The sequence below is a fragment of the Drosophila subobscura genome, chromosome A, assembly GCF_008121235.1.
Source record: "Drosophila subobscura isolate 14011-0131.10 chromosome A, UCBerk_Dsub_1.0, whole genome shotgun sequence".
Lineage (NCBI taxonomy): Eukaryota > Metazoa > Arthropoda > Insecta > Diptera > Drosophilidae > Drosophila > Drosophila subobscura.
The window spans coordinates 1404089-1425782 of NC_048530.1; the positions used below are offsets into that span (position 1 = coordinate 1404089).

General features: G+C 50.1%; 2 protein-coding genes across 3 annotated transcripts; one reads left to right on the top strand and one right to left on the bottom strand.

The window, feature by feature from the left end:
- Positions 1 to 705: 705 nt before the first annotated feature.
- LOC117903363 (neurogenic protein mastermind) lies at positions 706 to 12082 on the bottom strand. 2 transcript variants are annotated; one of them, XM_034815319.1, is made up of 8 exons: positions 11415 to 12080; positions 9339 to 9688; positions 9075 to 9240; positions 4600 to 8984; positions 4105 to 4569; positions 2533 to 3990; positions 1851 to 1955; positions 706 to 1782 (listed from the first exon to the last, which is right to left on the bottom strand). In XM_034815319.1, the coding sequence occupies exons 2-8, from the start codon at positions 9426 to 9428 to the stop codon at positions 1096 to 1098; spliced, it is 7356 nt and encodes a 2451-aa protein (XP_034671210.1). In that variant the 5' UTR covers positions 9429 to 9688; positions 11415 to 12080; the 3' UTR covers positions 706 to 1095. The 2 variants fall into 2 exon arrangements, with proteins under 2 accessions (XP_034671210.1, XP_034671209.1); XM_034815318.1 differs by lacking the exons at positions 1851 to 1955; positions 2533 to 3990 and having other exon boundaries at positions 706 to 1422; positions 4060 to 4542; positions 11415 to 12082.
- Positions 12083 to 12354: 272 nt separating this feature from the next.
- On the top strand, positions 12355 to 14592 carry LOC117903365 (transcription factor grauzone). The gene is made up of 5 exons (XM_034815320.1): positions 12355 to 12585; positions 12646 to 13075; positions 13137 to 13593; positions 13666 to 13878; positions 13984 to 14592. The coding sequence occupies exons 1-5, from the start codon at positions 12463 to 12465 to the stop codon at positions 14522 to 14524; spliced, it is 1764 nt and encodes a 587-aa protein (XP_034671211.1). The 5' UTR covers positions 12355 to 12462; the 3' UTR covers positions 14525 to 14592.
- The last annotated feature ends 7102 nt before the right edge of the window (positions 14593 to 21694 follow it).

Sequence of the window (21694 nt, forward strand, 5' to 3'; positions counted from 1 at the left end):
ATGTATTTATATGAGTTCCGTGTTCGTGTTTGTGTGTGTGTAATGTCTGCATGTGTGTGTGTGTTTTTAAATAAGTAATTCTCTTGCAATTCCTCCGATTTCTATTGCTCTTTCTTTCTCATGTTCTCCTGTTACGGCTGCTTCCGTTTCCGTCTTATGGTAGCGGTGGCGGTGTGGCGTGGGAGGGGACCAGGGCAGGGCTGTGTATGGGTATGGAGGGGTTACCTATATCTTACTATCTCTGATCTGCATTCGTTCCGCCTCTCTTCCCTGAGGACCTACCACAATCTTCAAATCAACGTCTGCTTCCAGATCCTCCTGCCGATTGCTCCTTATTGCTAATCGGCATTTACTTCTGCTTTAATTTTCGTATAGGTTTATGCTTGTGTGTCTGTCTCTTAGCTGTTGCCAAAATTTCCTTTGGAACGCTCTTCTTCACTTTACGGTTGCATTTCTCCCATCATTTCCCATTTACTCTTGAGTAGTTCTGTTTCCTTTTTGTCTTGTTTCCTTTTCTCACTAACGGTTAACTTTTAACGTCACTTTCTTGGCAGCTCTGTTTAGATTGTTTGCTTTTCAGCTCTACTCATCTCTTCTGATCTCTTCTCTTCTGTCCTGTCTCTCTCGCTCTCTTTGTCGCTTTTTCTCCCGCGTCTCCTTTTCTTTATTGAACACGCACAGCAGATGCACTTCTCTCACTTTTTGTCTTACGCGTTCGCTAGTATCTGTTGTGGTTTGTGTGTTATTAACTTTGATTTCGTTACCTTTGCTTCACTTTTTACTTTAACTGTTTGAGTTTTGCTTAACTTTTAGTTTTATGGATAAGTAAATATTTCTTCTTTCTGCTTTCGCTTCTATCGGTTGCAACATACGTTATCTTTACTTTCTTATCTTTTCCTTTCTTTACGTTTCCTTTTCTTTCTTCTACTTCGCATTCCGCATTCCTTCCTCATTTTGCTCGTTTCGTTTCCTCTATGCCTGTATGCACGTTTGTGTGTGTGGATTTTCTTGTATTGTAGGTGGGGGGCTGTGGCTGGGGTCTGCTGGAGTGGGAGTGAGAGCGGTAGTGTTCGTGGGTGAAGGATTCTGCCCCACTCAGTTGGCGTGCCACTCACCGCGATTGGCCACACCGCCGGAGCCGGCCGCATTGTTGGCATAATAGGGCTTACTCAACTGCGCAGCTGCCGAACCGACCGCGGAGCCAGTTGATCCGCCGCCCACCGCTCCTCCTGGTCCACCATTGCCACCACCGCCCCCGTTACCGCCCGGCGGTCCAACTGGCGCATTGCCATTGCCACCGGCACTGCCGGCACCACCGCCAACGCCACCGCCTTGGCCTCCTACTCCTCCATTGCCGCCGGTCACCTGCCGCATGTTTTGGGCGCGCTGCGCCGCTGCTGCCGCCTGATCCCGCTGCTGTTGCTGTTGCTGCTGTTGCTGTTGGGGATGCTGCTGCGGATAGTTATTGGGTCGCTGAATGGGCGTGGGGTACCGGCCCTGGTTGCCGCCACTCTGTCCCACGCTGCCAACACCGTTGCCGCCACCATTGCCGCCACCACCGCCGTTGCCTCCAACCACCTGAGAGCCGCCACCGCTGCCGCTGCCACTACCCACGGCACCGCTGCCACGTCCGCCCAGGGCGTTCATGTTGGGTCCGTTGCCGCCATTAACTCCCTGCTGGCGCTGCTGCTGCTGCTGCTGCTGTTGTTGCTGAGATTGTTGCTGCTGCTGCTGCTGTTGTTGCTGCTGTTGTTGCTGCAGCACCTGGTTTTGCAGATCCCACTGCAGAAAGGAAAGAGGAGAAAGTGTGATCATTACTCTGTGGTAAGCACATCAGGTTAAAGACTTACAGCGCCATAGTTCTTGTGGTGAGGTGGACTGGGCTGCGACTGGACCTGTTTGGCCAGGCCGAGACTCATATCAGCGCTCAATGGACTCTTCAGCTGACGGCCCATCTGTAGGAGGTGTGCGTGGAAATGGAGAGAATACACATAGTTTGAGGATTAGAAGGCGTTTGGTTTTCGCAACCAAAGACTATATTTAAAATCGTGACGTGTCAGAGATCTACCGGAATGCCAAGGCATTTCCAGAATTCAAAACCGAGGAAATGCCTTACACAGGTCACATACTGACTTTCGAGGCGCTTCATTAATTGCTTGATACCTTCATCATTGGACATAGAAATGCCGGCGACTCCTTCTCTAAGGTTAACATCTGCGCAGAGCCAAGCCACCGAACTCCCTCTGCACCGACAGTTGCTTGGCCCATTGGTACCCCATTGGTACTATCATCCACTCAACAAAGGATTTTCTTGACACTCGATTATAGATTCTTGATTTTCTTGATTTTCTTGACTCTCTCTTGACATCCCCCGACTCTCTTATTCGATCTGATTGCATCTAAGGGGTTAAGTTATAAGTGATAGTAATGATTGAGTGTGGCGTGTACAGTTATGTTAAGTGTTAGGTGATGGATGTGATCCACTGCTATCTACGACACACTAATTGCGTCTGCATCTGCAAGAGTCCTTACCGAGTCCTGCATATGGCCCTGTCCCTGGCTGCTCTTCAGGTAGGCCGCACCGGGCGCTGGTCCGCCGCGGTACTGATTGATATTGGCCGCCGTCAGCAAAGGTGAGTTCATGAACTGCGTATTGAAGTTTCCCATCGTGTGCTGTGACTGGGGTCCTCCTGGCGGACCATTCGAGCCGGGCGGTCCGCCCTGGTGGCCTCCGTACATGCCGGCGGCTGTGGCCAGGCCGTAGCTCTGCGCACCGCCATTGCCCTGAGGGGGTCCACCATAGTACTGTGGGCCACTGGGGCCGCCCTGCGCTGAATTCGAGTAGTAGCTGTTGGACTGGAGCTGATGGGCGCCCGGCGGTGGGCCACCCTGCCCCGGATGCTGGGGCGGCGGTCCGGGATAAAGATTCATATACTGCTGGGTGGTGGCATACGGCCCGGGGCCACCGCCGCTGCCCGCTGACTTAGAGCCTATGGCCCCGATGGGCTGCTGGCTGGCTTGAGGCGGCTTCGCCGCTCCCGAGGACATCATGGAGTTGGTGTTAGATGAGATGATGGCCACCGTCGCGTTCGGATTGCTCAGCTGCTGCGAGTTGGGCTGACCGAAGGGGCCGACCGATGGCCCGCCGGGTCCGCCGCCCAGACGGAACTGCGACGACAGATTGGAGTACATGTCGGGTGTGGGCGCCGTCTGGGGCATGTTGCCGCCGTGGGCCGTCTGCATTGCGTACGCATTGACGTTGAAGGGGCCACCGGCTGCTGCCGCCGCCGCCGCTGCGGCCGCATAGTGGCCCGGGAAGCTGTGTGCGGCCGCTGCCGCCGAGTAGGCGGGCGAGCGGCTCGAATGATCGAGCGTATGGAATGGAGCATACAGATTGCCGCCCTGCGACGGTGGCGGCGGCGGTGGCATCTGCGACGAATTGAACACCACTGCCGGCGGGCTGGGAATCGTTGGAATGCCGCCGACACCGAACTGCGGCGATGCCTGGTAGAACGGTTGCTGCTGTTGCTGTTGCTGCTGCTGGTGCTGCTGATGCTGCGAGTGTTGCTGCTGGGAGTGCTGCTGCTGCTGCTGTTGGCTGGGGGGCGGAGACATGCCCAGGTACTTCTGCTGCTTGGCCTTCTGGTGCTGCTGCTGGGGACTGGGATAGTCCTCCTGCTGGAATTGCTGATCCAACGAGCCGCCATCAAAGGGCGATCCATGGCCCCCATAGCCATGCACTCCAGGCACCGGACCCGGCGACGACAGCGCATGGTGCTGATGATGCTGGGCCTGCTGCTGCTGGTGGTGGTGGCTCTGCATGTGAACCGCTGAGACCGCATAGTGGGGCATCTGCTGCTGATGCTGCTGGGAAGCAGCCACCGCCGCGGCCACAAACGAGGCGGCACTCATATGGCTGCTGCCATCGTCACCCCCTTGGGGCTGCAGTACAGATTGTTGCTGCTGCACCGCCTGCTGCTGTTGCTGCTGCTGAACCTGCTGCTGCTGCTGCACTTGCTGCTGGACCTGCAGCGGCTGTTGCTGGACCAGCGACTGTTGTTGCTGCTGCTGCTGCTGTTGTTGCTGTTGCTGCTGGGCCATGACCTGCTGCTGCTGCTGTTGCTGCTGGCCCAAGGGCAAGGCCTGCTGTTGCTGCTGCACTTGCGAGGGCGATGGCCCGTCCGACATGGGTGTTGCCGACTCCCAAACCTTTTTCACGCTGGCTATCTTCATATTAAGATCGGCCGTTGAATTATGTTGCTGCTGCTGTTGTTGTGCCGCCTGCTGCTGCTGCTGTTGCTGCTGGTGATGTTGATGCTGCTGGCTGGCGGCGGCTGCCTTGTCCATGGTATCCACCTTGAGGGGCGAGGGATCATCACCAAAGGTGAAGCCTAGCTTCATATCCTGCGCCTCCTCGCCGGCTCCCGAAGCGGACTTGCCGCCGAAGCTCATCTGGGACAAGGCACTGGAGAGGCTGTCCACCGTGGAGTCGCCCGATAGCTGGCTGTTGCTTGGCTTGATGACCACAGCCGCTGCGACCGCTTGCTGCTGCTGCTGCTGCTGCTGCACCTGCTGCTGCTGCACCTGCTGCTGCTGCACCTGCTGCTGCTTGTACGTTGAGTTCTCAAAGATGATCGTGTTGACGGGGGCGCCGTCGATGAGGAGAGTGGCGCCTCCCTGGCCGCCGGGTACTGCGCCCGGACCAGAGACGGGACCCACTCCCAGGCTGACGGCCACCAGTGGAGATTTCTCGCCGATGGCCGCCAGCTTGATGACCTTCTCACCTCCGCCGACGACGCATGGACCGCCGATGACCGACGAGACGGATGAGGTGTCGCCGCTGGACTTTTTCTTTTCGAGAAGATCGCCAGAGCAGCCCAAGGATGAGGGTGCGCCGCCTGTTGGGACGCCTGTCAGGGCCGTGGGCGCTGGTCCTACTGCTGCTCCTGTGGCAGCCAGTCCGGGAGGCATGCGCGCTGGCGAGTCCTTTTGCGTCTCCTCCTTGACCAGGGCAGTGTGCTGGCTGTGGCTGTGACTGTGGCTGGGCGCTGAAGTGGCAGTCTTGCAGTCCTTCTCCTCGCCTACGCCTCCGCAGGCCTCCTTCTCGTCCTTGGCCATGTGCTTGCTCTTGTCCGCCAGATCCGCCTCCGACTCTGAGCTGCGCTTGCCGTACTCCTCGTAGCCGAGTCTTCCATACGAGCGTCCCGCACCTCCAGCATTGCCACCGGATCCCGCGGCAACCGGACGACGATACCCTGGCGCTGAGGTGGATCCACCTCCGCTGCTTAGTCCACCGCGTCCGCGTCGTGAGGGTTCACCACGCGGCGAGAATCCGGCTTTGTTGGTCGGCGGCTGCCCCGCTGGATCCTCCGGACGACGGCGTGCTGCGCCTGTACCTCCTCCTCCTCCTCCGCCACCGCCACCGCCACTGCTGTAGCAGTCTTCATCCACGTCCTCCGAGTGCTCCGATTGCTCGCCGCCACTGCCGTAGTAGCGTCTGCCAGCTGCACCGCTGCTGCGGCTGCTGCTGCCCCAGTCGCTGCCGCTTCTCGGTCCGCCACGGTAGCTGCCACTTCCTACAGTTGTTGCTTGCGTTCCTCCACCGCCTCCCGCGCTGGCCGCATAGCTGCGTGCATTGCCGCCACGTCCGCCCACAGCACCGCCTCCTCCTCCGCCTCTGGGACTGGGTCGCTTGCTGGCAGTGGCGCTTGGATGCGCCTTGTCCTCATCTTGCTGCTGCTTGCTGCCAGCCGACGCCTGCTGCTTGGCCCTGTCGCCATCGGCGTCGGACTTCTCCTCCGACTTGTCATCGGACTTATCGAGCGGCTCCACGCTGCGGCGCAGGATCTGCGTGGGCATGATCTCTGCAGTAGCGGACTTGTGCAGCGATGGGGAGGCAGGCAGCAGCTGCTTCTGCTGACCACCAACGGCACCAGGGGGGGCCATGGCCTCCTCGCTGAGACTGGGCTGACGTGCCGGACGCTGCAGGATCTTAATCTGCACGGACGAGTCGTGGCTGTGGGTGGACGAGAAGCTCTCCTCGCGATGCCTGTGGTGTACCTTCTGCTCGGCATCCGTCTGCTCGGCCCAGGAGGAGCACGAGCCCAGGCTCAAAATAGCGCACTCCTCGCCACCAGTCGACGACGAGACGCTTGTCTTGCGATGCGAATTCTCCGAAATGCTGCGCGGCAGCGACTGCACTTGGCTCCTGTACTCCTGCTGTCCGCGGGTGAACCGTTGCTGCTGCTGCTCGATGGTCAGCGCCTCCTGCTCCTCGCGGGCACTGGAGCTGTCGTGACGATTGCGTCCGAAGCCGCCGCCAGCGGCTCCTCCACCGGGAGCACCGCGCTGAGCATAGCTCCCACGTCCACCGCCACCACTTGTGACGGTACCAGACACCGCTCCACCTCCGCTAGCAGAACCCACGCCACCCTTTTGCAGGTAGCGCGAATTACTATCGAAAGCACTGCTGGCCGAGGCGCTCTTCTCCAGACGTGGCTGCTGCTGCTGCTGGGCCTGCTGTTGCTGCTGGGCCTGCTGTTGCTGCTGGGCCTGCTGTTGCTGCTGTTGCTGGCGCTGGAAACGTGGTGGTAAATTCGATTGAAAGTGGGTAAGGAACACGCCCTTCTGGCCGTATTCACCGCCAGCCGGGGAGCCAGAACCTGACACACCGCCGCCTCCACTGGTAGTCACGGGACTGACACCGCTGCCCAGGCTGGAGATGCTGCCGCGCGGACGACGATGCTGGCCTCCGCCCTCATCCTCACTGGCATTGCCCAGCGGTGCGGAAAGGGATTGTGCCTCATTCGAGGAGACAGAACCCGATGAGGAGGCGGGTCCCTCGCCGGCTAGAGCTGCCGCCGCTGCCTTCTTGCTGTTCATTTTCATTTCGAGTTCCTGTAGCTTCTTGGCCGCCGCCTGTTTTCGCTCCATTTCGCGACGCTCCTCCTCTTCCTTGCGCTGCTTAACGCGCTCATAGACACTGGCGTCCAGGGCAATGCCACCGGCCACTGGTGCCCCAACATTACCAGAACTGCCACGATGTCCGTTCTGCTGTCGCATTTCCTGCTGCTGCTGTTGATGCTGCGATTGTTGTTGCTGTTGCTGGTCCAAACCCCCGTCAGGGAGGGACTCGCGCTCGCTACTATCCTTGCCACGCTGCCAGCCGACGGAGGAGGGGGCCATCTTGCCAGCCAATACTGAGGAGGCAGCTGTCGAGATTTGGGATTGCTGCTGGTGCTGCTGCTGATTTTGGTGCTGGTGTTTTCCTCCATGGAGATGATCCTCTGGGGGTGATTCGTCGTCCGAGAATGTCAACTTCTTGGTATAATCAATGTCATCCTGCTTTGTCCAGCTGTCGTCCTTGGCTATCGCATTCAGCCGCTCCAGATCCTCCTCGCGGATAATGGGTCGCTGCATCTGGGCCACTTCTGGCTCCACCACATAGTCCTTCTCCTTGCGTCCGCCACCGTTTGCCTGCTGCTGTTGTGGTGGCGTCGCTGCTCGCATTCCCTGTGGGGGCGAGGCAGAGGCCGCCGGACGCTTCGGTATTGCGCTGGCCGCACGAAAACCGCCCACGGCCGGGGAGGCGGACCGTCCTCCAAGAATGCCGTTCTGGTAGTGGGTGGGCAGACCCGATTCGGAGCCGCCCGCGAGAATGCCGGCCACCGTGGTGGCCATTGATCCGCCGACACCCATGCCCAGGCCTCCGGCAACCACCGCCGATGTGGGCATTGGTGCACCGCTGCGCATAAACGAGGGCATCAGCGAGAGTATGGGAAGGGGAACGGCTCCTCCGTTGCCTGATCCGCCGCCGACGCCACCAGGTGTACCACTGCTGCCGCCATTGCCAGCAATCTGATGGTGGCCCTGGCCCTGTTGGCTCATTGCCAGGTCCGAGTTGGCTGCCGCCGCCGCAGCGGCTGCAGCCGCCCCCTTGGCCGCCTTCTCCTGCTGCTGCAGCCAGGTGGCCGTATCGTTCTGTGGCCGCAGGCTCATCTCCCCCAGATCCATGCCACCGGCGCCACCGCCGACGTCGTCGCTGCCATCTCTGTAGTCGCGATGCGAGTGGTGCGATCCCCCGCCATACTGACGTCCCTGTCCTTGGCCCTGGTGGTAGTCCCGATGGTGCGAAGACTGTTGCTGATGATGCTGCTGCTGGTTGTGGTGCTGGTTGTGGTGCTGGTGCTGATGCTGCTGATGATGATGCGAGTGGTGCGAGTGATGATGGTTCTGCTGGATTGAGCTCGAGTGATGCGACTGGTTCTGGTAGTGTCCCTTGCCCGACTGCGCTCCTCCCATTCCGGGACCGGCACCACTCGATCCTCCGCCACCGCTTCCGCCGCTGCCAACTGTGCCGTCCAGCGTGGGGAATTCGTATTGGAATTGCGGACTCTGGTAGTGGGGCACCACCTGCTGCTGCTGATGATGATGGGGCTGGCGACCAAAGTGCTGGCCCCTCTCGTGTCCTGTGGTTATGGCAGACCATGACTTCGGTGAGTTGAGCGAATGGCCACCGCCGCCGCCGAGTGCGGATCCTCCTCCGCTGCCGCCTGCTCCGCCTGTCGAGTTGTTGATGAGTTTGTAGTTTTTGTTGCTGTTACTGGGACCAGTGCCGGTGCCGGTGCCGGTGCCACTGCCGCCTCCGCTGTGGGTGTGGCTATGCGCAGAGGCACTGTTGTTGCCGCTCCCGGATGTGGCGTTGTTGTTGCTGTTGCAGTTGCTACTGCTACTATTGCTGTTGCCGCCGAATTTATTGCCGGCACTCGTTGAGACGTTGTTGTTGTGGTGGTGGTGATGCTGCTGCTGCAGCTGTTGCTGCTGTTGCTGTGAACCTCCTCCTAAGCCAGGCGACGATGAGGGTCCACCGCCTCCAGCTGCTCCTCCACCGCCGCTACCTGCAGCGCCTGCTCCTCCTCCTCCTCCGCTATGGGCAGTGGTGTTGTTGTGGCTATTATTCGATCCTCCTGCTGAGCCAGTTCCTGCTGTTATTGAAGTGGGGGGGGTGGGTGGTGTGGGTTAGATATACATATAGGGGATACATTTGATAATGATGATTCTGCTGGTGGACTCACCTTCGACGGAGACTAGGAAATTGTTGTTGCTGCTGGTATTGGTCTCGGCCTTCAGGGATGGCAGATTGGCTGGTGGTCGCCGAGCGGACGGCACTTTGCCCAAGATTTGCATTCCATGTTTACGAGGCACTTGATTCTTCTGTGCTGATGGTTCACTTGATTCACCCTGCGAAAAAGAGTGTCAGAAGGAATTAGCACATACGTACAAATGTGGATAGGACGAGGGAATATAGTTTTCATACATTTATACAAGATTTTACTTACACGACTATTCTTGTACATGCGATTTATATCCAACGCTGTGAATTTGGGCTTGGCATTTCGCTCTCCCCTACTTCCCCCCAGTGTACTCATGCTGCCAATAGATCCTCATTAGCGTTAGATTCCTTGACGCCGCCGCCGCGTTCCTCGCTCTCTCAATGCGCTGGATGGGATCTGGATCTCAATGTGGATGTGGATTTATCTCTCTCTTCTTTGTCGTTGTTGTTGTTGTTGCTAGTGCTAGTGCTCGAGCTCTCGTTCTCTCTCTCAATATATATGTAATATCTCCCTTTCTGTCTTACCTTTGGGGATCGTTGATTGGACAATCTTCTTGCTTCAGTCTTTCTGGTGAGCTGCAAGAGGCAAAGAGAGCGAGAAAGAGAGAGAAAGAACGAAAAAGGGAGAGTGTTAGGCCACAATTTGTTTACTGCCATTTTTCCATTGTTGCTTTTGTTTTGGTGGACAAACCATTCTCTTCACATCCACCCACCCCCAACGCGCTCAGGCAATGCATTGCTCTCACTGATGCCGATATGCCACCCCCTCGCACCTCTTCTTCCAAACTAATGTTTGGTGTGAGCAGGCTAGCGCCAGTCTCATTAAAAGCACACGCAAACGAGTCTACCCAAGGCATGGCGGCAGGCAGAGCGGGACGGCTGTATGCAGTGCTCTGTTTGATTGCTGCCCACACACACACACAAACACCACACAGCAGCACAACCGAGCCGAAGCGGCAACGCATTGGAAAGAAGTATTTGCGGTGGCGTCTTGTAATAATTGATGGCTGGAGAGGGGGGCTGCAGAACGAAGGAACAATGGCTGACAACAGCAATACAAGTTCTCCCCAAAGGCAACAATAGACAAATATAAAAAGTGGCAAACATTGGAAATGTAAGCAATTTTTAGTTTGGTGGGGCCCGGCGGGGACAGGGGATGTATGTATGTACATATGTGCATATGAAACAATAAAATGCTTGGCAACAATTATTTTTTCTTTTTGTAATAACAACAACCATTCATAAGCGGACACACTGATACACGCGAACACACACACACAAACACGTACACGCTCTCACACACACTCCCAGCGATTGAGTGAGACGAGTACGACGCTGAGGACGGCTTTTGTTAGTTATTATTTAATCGCTCTATGTAGTGTTTAAATTTTGTTTTTTACATTGCTTTAAGTATTTTAATGAAACTTTCCTACTCAGACGGCGAGAAAAATAGGAAAAAACAGTGGTTAAACACATTCTTAAAAGTACCGTATAAATACCGCACTTACACAGACGGACGCACACAGCACTTTGCGTTTGGTTTGTTAGACCGAAAGAGGCAGGGATGAAAGGAGAAAAAAATTCAGCAAATATGTTTGTTTTCACTTATTTTTTTACTTTAGTAGACAATTTGACCAATCTTTGTTAAGTATTTATCAAACTCTCTGTTTTACTTCAGTTTAAAAAGTTTCAGTTTGCTTTCCACCATCCAACATGAAGTTTGCCGCTGCTTCTTCTTCTCCGTGTGCTTCTTCCTCCTCAGTTTCACACTTCTACAAAATTCGCATGTATTGCGTGCGTGTGAGCAGCGTTGCCACATCGTCTCAGAAAAATCGAGCCGGATTGACAGTAGAGCTATACACCTGGCAAATAAATAAATGATTTGATAGTAACGCTCCTGACGCACCTTAATTTAGTTTGCAAACAGCTCACAAATTACTCAAGTGTCACACACAGCATGCTCAATAGAATCAATACGGAGTAAAACTACGGCACCGCCGAAAAGTGCAACGCCGGACCACTCTGTGGGAGAGAGCGAGATAACAGGAGAATATCGCTGCTTTGTCGCATACAGTCTATTCAATAAAACGTCTGCACACATTTGTTTTTCCCACACATTTAATGCGTATTGGGCCATTGGTTTGGGCGAAAACATAAGAGGAGAACGGACCCACCAAATTTCGCCGACAAGCTGACAACCATATTTTCAGGGTTTTCAGCCCTGCAAAAATTGACAGCAGCAATAAAACGCATACGCGTACGCGAGTATGAGAGAACGAGGCAGTTGGCACATAGAGCTTACCCTTTTACACGCAGCGCACACACCGCAAACACAGTTCGTTGCTCCTTGGCTCCTTTTTTTGCACTCTGGCGCTTACTCAGCCCCTGCCGTGTAGGTTGCTGGTTTGGAGGCACAAAAAATGAAAACAAAATGCGCAACGAAACGAAATGCTTTGCAGTGCAAACACGTTTCGCTGGACGCCTTTGTTTAATGCACAAAACGCGCCAGGCGGCTGGCGTTGACAAAATGTTCGATTCTATTCGGAATTGGTTTAGTTTAGTCGAATTTCTGTTTCTTCTCGGCTTCGATTCGCTATGTCCCTCTTCTTTGCACGTTCGTTATGTTGCGCTGGCTGTGGACTGGCTTTGTCAGCGCACTCACTCTCTCTTTCGCTCTCTTGCTCCCCCTTCTGTTCGGCAATGGGTCGCTGTCGCTTTTTTTGCAAGTGTATGGTTGGGTTGGGGAAAATGGTTTCGAATCAGAGAAGGAGGCCCAAAGTGTTCGGGATACTCGCTTGAATCACTTTTCTTTTGCCTATTTATTTGTGTTTCAACACACACGCACGCACGCTCTATTAACTGGCGCCTGATTGCACTAGGCTGCTTTTTAATTAACTTTTGATTATTTATGTTGCGTTCTTTTCACGTAATACGTAATTGTCCATTAGTTTTAAATCGTATGTATTATTTTTTTGCCATTTTGCGGCGGGCGTTGCCATACGATAAATGACTGAACCTGCATGAACTATCGAATGTGCGAACTCATCGCTATCGATCTGCACTTTGAAAAATATTTCGTCTTGCTGCGTGAATTTCTTGAGTATTCACGATCTAATATATTATTTCGTTTGTTTAAGTATCTGCAAGGGAGTGAGGGGGACTGAGTAATAATTTTCCATTAAAAAAATACCAAAATAGCGTTGCCGTACCGCCATGCCTGGACTTCCCACCCACAATTGGCTGGATCTGCGCTTCCATCACTAATTTCAAATTACATCGCTAATTATGTTGTTTACAGCAGCAGCTGCAACTAAAAAGTGCAATTAACTTGTTGTATATTGCCAGCAAAGATGATTTGCAGATTATGCCTGCGCAGCATAAATCCCAGCAATGCCGTTTTTCTCTTCGAAACGAATGAGACGTTGGCGGAGACGACTCTGGTCAAGATGATTGCCAAATTCCTGCAGCTGGAGGCAAGTGGATCGAAGGGACTATCGAATGCAAACTTTCCTGACCTACTGCCTCTATTTCAGATCACGCCCGACGACAGCATCTCGACGAATGTCTGCACCGAGTGCTGCGAGCATCTGGAGGACTTCAACACCTTCTGGCAGCTGGTGGAACAGAAGCAGGGAACTCTCAAAAAGGAGTTCCTCACCGTCGACGTGGACTGTGTGGCTATGAAGTGGACGGGCGAGGTAGACGTGGACATCAACATTGACGAGCTGCCGCTGGTGGCAACGGAAATGGATGAGAAGCCCCTCGATATGCACTATCTCAGCCTCCTGGGCAGTGTTCTGGACGTTAACGTGGACAGTGTGGAGGTGCCACAGGCGCCGCCAGTGGATATCAAAATTCAGCCAACTGATTACCTGTCCGAGAAAGACAACCATCCATCCCATCTCGAGCCATCTGACACCGAATTCGAGTGCGATGCAGTCCCCGCAGAAGACACATCAGACGGCAAGTCCCCCCCAAACGAATGTTCTCCTGTAATAAATGAATGCGTCCTTTCCTTTTGCAGACGAGCCGCTGGTCAAGCTGCAGAGCAAGCTAAAGCCCAAGCGCAAGTCCCACGCTCGTACCACAAAGACACGAGAAGACAAATGTTCGCTCGAAGCGCAGGAGCTGAAGTACATGCTTGGGCGGGGCGCTGGAAGCATAGGGCGTCGCAAGAAGGCACCTGGCCAGCGAATACCCACGGAGGTGCAGGAAAGCGAGCTGCAGGCAGCGCTCGAGCGCAAGCCCAAGGGCTGCTCGCGGGTCCAGCTGGCCAAGCGATACGAGGAAGTGATTGCCAGCTACATGAACGCCGACTGTGATCTGTGCGACTTCAGTGCCAAGTATCTGTCCGAGCTGAAGGTGCACTTCCTGGAGGTCCATCAGCGTGAGTTCTACATCAAGTGCTGCAACAAGGTCTTCACACGCGCTTCCAAACTGATGGACCACATACGCAAGCACCTCAATCCCAAGCTCTTCACGTGAGTACAGCCGAAAGAGTACAATGAAGGAAATGCACGATGTATTTATCTCATTCTATGTCCCTGCAACAGCTGCTCCATCTGCCAGAAGACGCTAAATTCGCAGGACTATCTGGCCACCCACATCGAGACGGTGCACAACAAAGTGGATAAGATTGACAAATTGCTGCAGTTCCCCTGCTCCAAGTGCGAGCGCACCTTCAGCAGCGAGCGACGCCTGGCTAATCATCTCGCTAAGCACGACACGGAGACACTCCAGCACACCTGCCCCATGTGCCATAAAAAGTAAGACACACAGCCACAAAGCCCTCTCCGCAGTGGGAGTGAGATAGCATTCTAATCCGTGCATCCCTGTGTTTTTCTTCTCTTTCTATTTGATGCGAGAAACAGCTTTGCCAATGTCCATCGGCTGCGCAGGCACATTCAGTCCATACATGAGGATCTGCACCGGCATGTGTGCGACATCTGCGGCAAGAAGTTCAAGTTTAAGCCATCGTTCGAGCGGCATTTGCGCGAGCATCAGGGCGTGGTGGCACCGACTATGCAGTGCCCCGTCTGCGGTGTCTGGCTAAAGAACGAGCACAGTCTGAGGCTGCATCGCTTCACCCACGACAGCACCAACACGACCTGTCCCCACTGCTCGAAGACGTGCAACTCGAGAACGGCTCTTCGCGCACACATCAAGTATGCCCACAAGCTGACGACCAGCTTCCAGTGTACATACTGCGAGAAGACCTTCAAGCAGCAGCGCAACCTGGACGAGCATCTGGCCATCCACACTGGCCTCCAGCTGTACAACTGTCCGCACTGCCCCAAGGAGTGCCGCTCTCGGTCCAACATGTACGTGCACATTAAGCAGCGGCATGCGGAGGAGTGGCTCACCGCCAAGATGGCCCGCTCCCACAACCCGCAGTTCAAGCCGCACGCCTAAAGCCTATCTCTAGCCTAGTTAGTCCACTAAACAATGCACTAAATAAACGACACAAACTAATAGTAGTAGCAGTCCATAACAAATTTCATTTGATTTTGTTCTCTGTGTTGCAATCCGTGTGTCAGACACGCTACAGAAAGAGCCCAGGGGACCCTCTACTGCCTCAGTCCATACGGCTGAAGTCTCACTGAGGCAAATAGATCTACTACAAACGAAGTATCCAGCATTGATATCTCTTCTAACCGCGCCCTGTCTGCAGCGAACATTGTGGATGTGCTTTATTTTCTTGCTCTTTTACCTTCGCAAATAATAGTATTCTTGCAATATTTGAATGTTTGGTGAATAGTAATGTTTGCTTTGTGCTTTAATGAACGATTTATCATTGCATTAACATTTACATTCTTGGTTTTTTACATTAACTGATTTTATTTCGATTTTTTCGATGGCCTTTATTTCACTTTAAGTTCAATATTACAATAGAAACTTCGTTAGAGGCATCAAAGACATGACCAATCGACTGGAGTACATCACATTGTCAAATGTTCCTTGTTTGCTTCAACAGCCGCGTCCTGGCTTACACGTGTATTTGGGCAACGTGAATATTGGTGATCCGGACTAAAGCAGTGAAAACACGCACCCCGTGCTCGCTTTGGCAACTTGCATTGCTTAGCCATATGCCAAAAGCTGGAGCAGTTGTAACAGCGGCCAGTCAAGTTTTCCGGCCCATCTATAAAGTCAATTCCTGATATTTCTGACATTAGTTCAGCAATGCTTTGCTCTTTAAATATTTGATCTTTCCCTTCATTCATGATTCTTGATATTTGCTCAATGCTGACGTGTTTGCGTTTTTTTTTTTTGGTATTTAATCGCTGACGCGATATTGGATGGTCGCACGACGATGAGTCCGCATTGACCAGGTACTTCAGTTCGATGATGGGGCTGTCGATATTTTCTTGACTATCGATGGTTGTTAGTGAGACCGTGCATGGTGTTGCATTGGTAATTCTTATAATTTAAACAATATGATGCTTAGTTTAAAGTGTGGTCGTGTGTAAGAGTTTAACAAAATATATAGTAGTGAAATGAATTGATGTGTATGTGTTGGTGTAGGTGTGTAGGTCAACAGAAGGTTGCCTCAGAAAGTAGGAGCAACAGAAGGTTGCTCCTCAAGGTGACTTCCGTTGGCACCGAGTTAACCCGACCTGAATAAAATTCAGTGTGTTTCGATTCACAACTCCAAATTAGCCTCATTAATAAATTTGGCCAAAAAAAAAAAAAAAAGAGGCTCCTTTGTGAGCAATAACTCCTTAAGATCTTTAAAGCGATGAAAAATTTTATATTTTTTCCTGATAATAGCATGTCGTTGGCAGGAGAAGATTTCATGTTCCGCATTGTCGAGAACTTTGCAAACTTCGCAAATGTTGGTGTTTCTGGCTTTGATTTTGTGTAAAAAAACGTTATCATAGGTTCGATTAATTAACAGTCTATTTATGACCTTTATGTTTTTTGCACTCCAGTCGAGAGCCCAGTGCCATGGTTTGACTGGAATTTCATTGTAGATTGACGCAAAATAAATTCCTTTTGTTTTGATATTTCCTTGTATTCATTGTTCCAATCCGTCTGAACTTTTATTTTAACTTTTCTTATTACTTCATCGAATGTTAGGGGTAAATTAAATAGTTTGCCTACATTAGTGGCTGATTTGGCTAGTATATCAGTCTTTTCATTGATGGCAATGTTCTTGTGACCGGGTATCCAGTGCACAATAAAGTTGCTCGTGAAGGAATTGTCCATGTTGAGGTGGATTTCGTCTGTTAAGTATGAATTTGATTCATTTCTCTTCAGAGCCTTTAAGGCGCCTTGACTATCGCAGAGAATTACAGTTTTACTGTATCTTTTTATATTAGATATCTTAACTGCCGTTAATATACCTACAAGCTCTGCAAACACAGATGAGGAACTACTTTCAGTCCTAAACATATAGCTAAAGTTACTAGGGTAATCTAAGATACCTATACCTGTCTTATCACCATTGATGGATGCATCAGTGGAAAGAATGTTCCATCCACCTGACACCCATTCTTCAAGCTTAGCTTGATATATCGCATTGCATTCTTCGTTTGAGATGTCAGTTTTTTTTCCTGTCAAAGACTGACAGACAAATTAAGGCTTTGGAACTGTGTTTGTACTTCTTAGCTTCATTATAATTGTCGAAAAGACTACTATATTCTTGGTACACAGCTGTGTAGGCAGTCTTTGCAGTGGATTTAGTGACATCATTATACAAGGTCGGGTTTAGAGACTTTACTTTAAGTAGTTCTCTGACTGTGAGAATTTTAGCTCTGTGTTTGGGAGGTAAAATACCAGCCAGAGCAAAAATCAGATGCGTAGATGTTTTTGGAGGCACACCCACGCAACGGCGAAGGCAGTCCGTCTGTGCAGTGTTAAGAGACTTGCTGTTGCTAATGTTAAGGTTCGAAAAACTAGTAATGGCATGTTCCTGCTGAGATCTGATGAAGGATTTGAAGATGTTGGATGAAACCTTGGGTTTGAGTCCCGCTTTGATGGTAGTTACAGCATGCAACAAAAGCTCACTTTTGTCTGATTTGTCCCTAATTTTTGCAATGTGCAATTTGTCTGACATGTTGGCACTAATGACCCTGCCTAGGAAGGTAATTGACTCCTTTATTGGGAAAGTGATATTATTACATGTAACTGCAATATTATCACGTCTTCCCCTACTGCAAATCATAACTGAGGATTTGCTGGGGTTGAAATTGAGGCCTAGATCTTGACAGAGAAGGTGAAAGTCGTTGATCTTTAACTGTAAGTTTTGCTAGCATCATTTATGTTGTTACCTGTTGAGATGATGACAAAGTCATCAGCAAATTGAATAATGGACGTATGTGAATCATTAATTTGATGCAGTCTTTTGGTGTATAGATTGAAAAGTAGAGGTGAGAGACAGGAGCCTTGCGGCAACCCACCATTGATTTCTTTAATGAAGTTACCCAGTTTTAGGAATCTAGACGAAAAGAAATTGACAATCCAGTGAGTATATTGCGTGGGAATGTGTTCATAATCCATTAGCATTTGTAGAGTTTGTAGATTAACGCAGTTATATGCATTATCGATGTCTACTACTACAATTGCAACGAATTTTCCCCTTTTCTTCTCACAGGCCATGGTATTGATGAGATCATTTATGCACATGGCTGCTGATTTACCCTTTGGTAGGCATAAGATCGTCTGGGCATGGTGTTACGTTTTTCTAAGAACATGTCTATGCGACTCTTGATCATAAGATTAAGAGTTTTAGCCAATACCGAGATGAGTGAGATAGGTCGATAGTTTTGATAGATATAGAGATCCTTACCCCTCTTTGGGATGGGAATGACTTTGATTGTACGCCATTGATCAGGGACTCTACATTCTGTAAATAACCTATTGTATTCTTGTAAAAGATTACTCCGTGCTGGGCTCCTGAGGGCTCTTATCATGTCATATGTGATTCTATCTATTCCTCCCGCAGTGTTTCTGCCCCTATTGAGAACAGCAGACAGATCACTTAAGTTAAAGGGATCAATGTTGAGTGAAGCTGGCCTGACAGAGAAGGTATGAACTTTCGCCAACACAGAGACTTGGCTTTTAAGAAAGTCAAGGTAAGGCTGGGACCATTCCGCATTAAAGCTGGAATTAACGGGATCATTAAAGGACTTAATGTTCCTCAAGAAAAGCCAGGCTTTCCTTGAGTTTGGCTTTTGATTAAGTACATCGATCTTGCGGGCGTAAGCGTTTCTTTTCGCAAGTATTACTGCCTTCTTCCATTCTACTCTCAAGTTAACTGCTTTTATGTAGCTTGACAGACTTGGAACTCTTTGTGCCTGAATCTGTGCTTCGGTATATTTAGAATACAACAGTTGCAGTTCTGGATTCCACCAAGTCTTGGGGCATCTATTGCTGCTCAAGGAGTAGGTGGCGGCCCTAATGTTGTTTGTGAAGCTTTCTGTGATGTTTGAAATGTCTCCTGATGGCATAGCACCTGTTAGCCTTCGAAGCAGTCTATTCTTAGCAAGAAAGAACTTGGGCTTCTCTTTGCACTCCGGAATTTCTATGGAAATAGGATGATGGTGGCTGCCTCCAACAAAAATTGAATTGCAGCTCCAGGTGACATTATCGGTGCAGTTTGAAAAGGTCAAATCCAACACAGAGCCACTTTGACTGTCGATGTGACGTCTAAAGGTGCACCTTCCATCGTTCAAACAATTATAACCGGAGTTACTCATGTAGTTCTCTAGGAATCTACCCTTGGCATTGGTGACATTGTCACCAAAGCAAGTGTTTCTGGCGTTAAAATCCCCAGCAAAAATCACATTGCTCCTGCCGTCCAGTTTTTCAACTATGGTTTGAATAGCATCTTGAAAGGTGTTGGTCTTCATGGAGGGTTCAAAGTATACTGAGACAATGGTGATATTTTTATTAAGGTTGCATGTCTTGGCTATGATAACATCGTGCTCTGAGCTAAAGGCTTCCTTTTTAAGCTTGATGCCTTTTTAACAGCAATGGCTACACCTCCGTAGCCATCATCTCTATGTTTTTCTAATAGATCGTAGTTGATTAAATTTCTGTATGACATGTCATGGGAGAAAACTTCTGAGAAGATGGCTATGCCATATCCACCAGAGTTCAAGGTGTATTCTATGTCATTTTGTTGTTTTTGAGTGATTGTACATTAAGCTGTAAAATCTTAGTGGACATATTAGTGGATGAGATTTGTATTGTTACCAACATCATGTTTTCTATGTTTCGAACTGCTCTGTAGGAATTTTCCTTTGATGTTTTGAATTATGTTTGTTCCATTAGCTGACTTAAGCAGTATGGGAGTGACTAATTCAAGAATTTCCTGAACTATGCTGCTACTGACACTGCTAATAGTGTCATGGTTTTCTTTTCTTGGGAATTCATATGCATGATCACTAGAGTCATTTGTGTATGACTCCAGTGAGTAGTGCGGTTTTGCTTCTCAAAGCCTACAGTGCGTTGAATCACTCTGCTGCTATATGAATGTTTTTTAATACCTGGTTTGCTTTTTCATTATTGCTTATAACTTGCGGTATTTGCTCACATGCATTTTTGTTGTTGTTGTTGTTGTTGTTGTTATTTTTATTTGTCATTTGAGGAAAGTTTTTGTCATAGTCTCGAATCTGATCATAGTTTTGTTGAAAGGAGAACTGCTTTAGAGCTTCCTTTCTTGCCAGTTTCTTAATGGCCATGATTTTATTTATGTCACCTTCTCTGGCCCACACCTGACACTTGTTCCTTTCAAATGCATTGTGCCCATCACCTTGACATAAGATGCACTTGTTTGTGTTACAATTTTTCGTTGCAAGTGTTATTGCCACATTTCTTGCATCGCTTTTGTGACTTACAGCGCGCTGCTGTATGACCCAAGCGACCACAGTTATAACACTGCCTAATCGCAGGAATGTAGTGGGTTACCTTTAAAGAGCAAATACCATAAATCTGAACGGCCGATGGAATTTCGGTACCCGCAAAAGCAATTTTGACTGTCTCAGTTGGGACGAGCACAGATTCATTCATTTCGTTTTCCTAAAAATTCTTTCCACTGTGTTTATCTTAATAATTGAATCGAGATTGTCCAGCAGTTTCATATCTGAGATATTTGGTGGGATACCCTTATAACACCCACAGACTCAGTGTAATTCTTTGGGATAAATACGTCGATGTTTAATTTTTTAAATTCCTCACTTAGGACCATTTCATTAGCTTCAAAAGGACCACCGAAATAGAGTTTGTACAGAGTGGCAGCTAGCGGGGTTATGCGTTTGAGACCAACAAGATTGATGTGTCTTATTTTCTCAAAAAGGTATAGATCACTTTTAATATTTTTGTTTTCAAACAAATTACTTCTCTTAGTCGATAGAAGCACACTGGCTTCTCCTTTAAATGAGTGCTCATACAAATTTATATCCCTTTGTTTTTTATCGACTGTGTTATGCACATCTCTAGCGATATTTGCATTGGTATTTGTGCTGTTGACGGGGACATGAACATTCTTGTCCAGATCGTCCTCCATTGTGTTTGTAGGTAGAATTTTATTTTCACCTTTCGCATCATTATTAGATTCTGCCAGAAATCTTTTTTGAAGCAATTTTCTTGTCTGAACAGGACTCAGAGAAACGCTTAACGCCTGACACCGACTGCTCGGCGTCAGCCATCTTCACTGGTGGTTTCACCAGCCTGCCAACGACTTACCCTCTTCGTTTATATAAAAATAGTTATGGTCGCGCACAAAAAGAAAATATATCAAAAAGCCCTTTAATACACGAGCAATAGCTCACAAACAAAAAACCCGGATGGAAGGAGTGAAAACGAACACTGAAAGGGTGCCCCCTGATAGGTCTGTCACACGCGGTTGCCAAAACGGAAGTGTGTTTTTTTTGGTATTTAATCGCTGCCGCGAAATTGGATGGTCGCACGACCATGAAGCAACCAAAAGGAGGGCTCGTCGGTGGCAGAGTTACTCGCTACTTCTGCCTATTTTCAGTGCTCGTGTGCTTGTCAATGCGGAAGGTTACAGCGAGAGCCCTTTCACTCGCACTTTTCACTCGCAAGTTCTGCCTATTTTTGCCGACGAGACCTCCTTTATGGTTTCTTCATGGTCGCACGACGATGAGTCCGCATTGACCATAAATCAACTATAAAGGAGGTCTCGTCGGCAAAATTAAGAAATTTGTACGAGTGAAAAGGCTCTCGCTGATTAACCCTTTAAAGGCAATGTGAAAAAACACGAGTTTTGTTTGTTTTATAATTTAATTTTTAATAATTTGCTCTCTCTGAACATTTTGGTACATGAACCACTTTCAAATCTTTCGCGACCTTGCCGCATAAACTGCACCAACTCATTTTTGGGCGCAAATATGAACACTTGAAAAAAAATTTTGTCCGCGACCAACCTTCCGCGTCGACAAGCAAACGAGCACTGACAGTAAGAAAAAGCAGCGAGTAACTCTGCCACCGACGAGACCTCCTTGTTATGGACGGCTTTTGGAGGTAGCCGATAACCGACAGGGCTGGAGAAGGAGAGGAGGCAGCGGCCTCTGGTGTGGATCCTGGGAGGCTGGAAAAGGGTTGCAAGGTGGCAAGGAA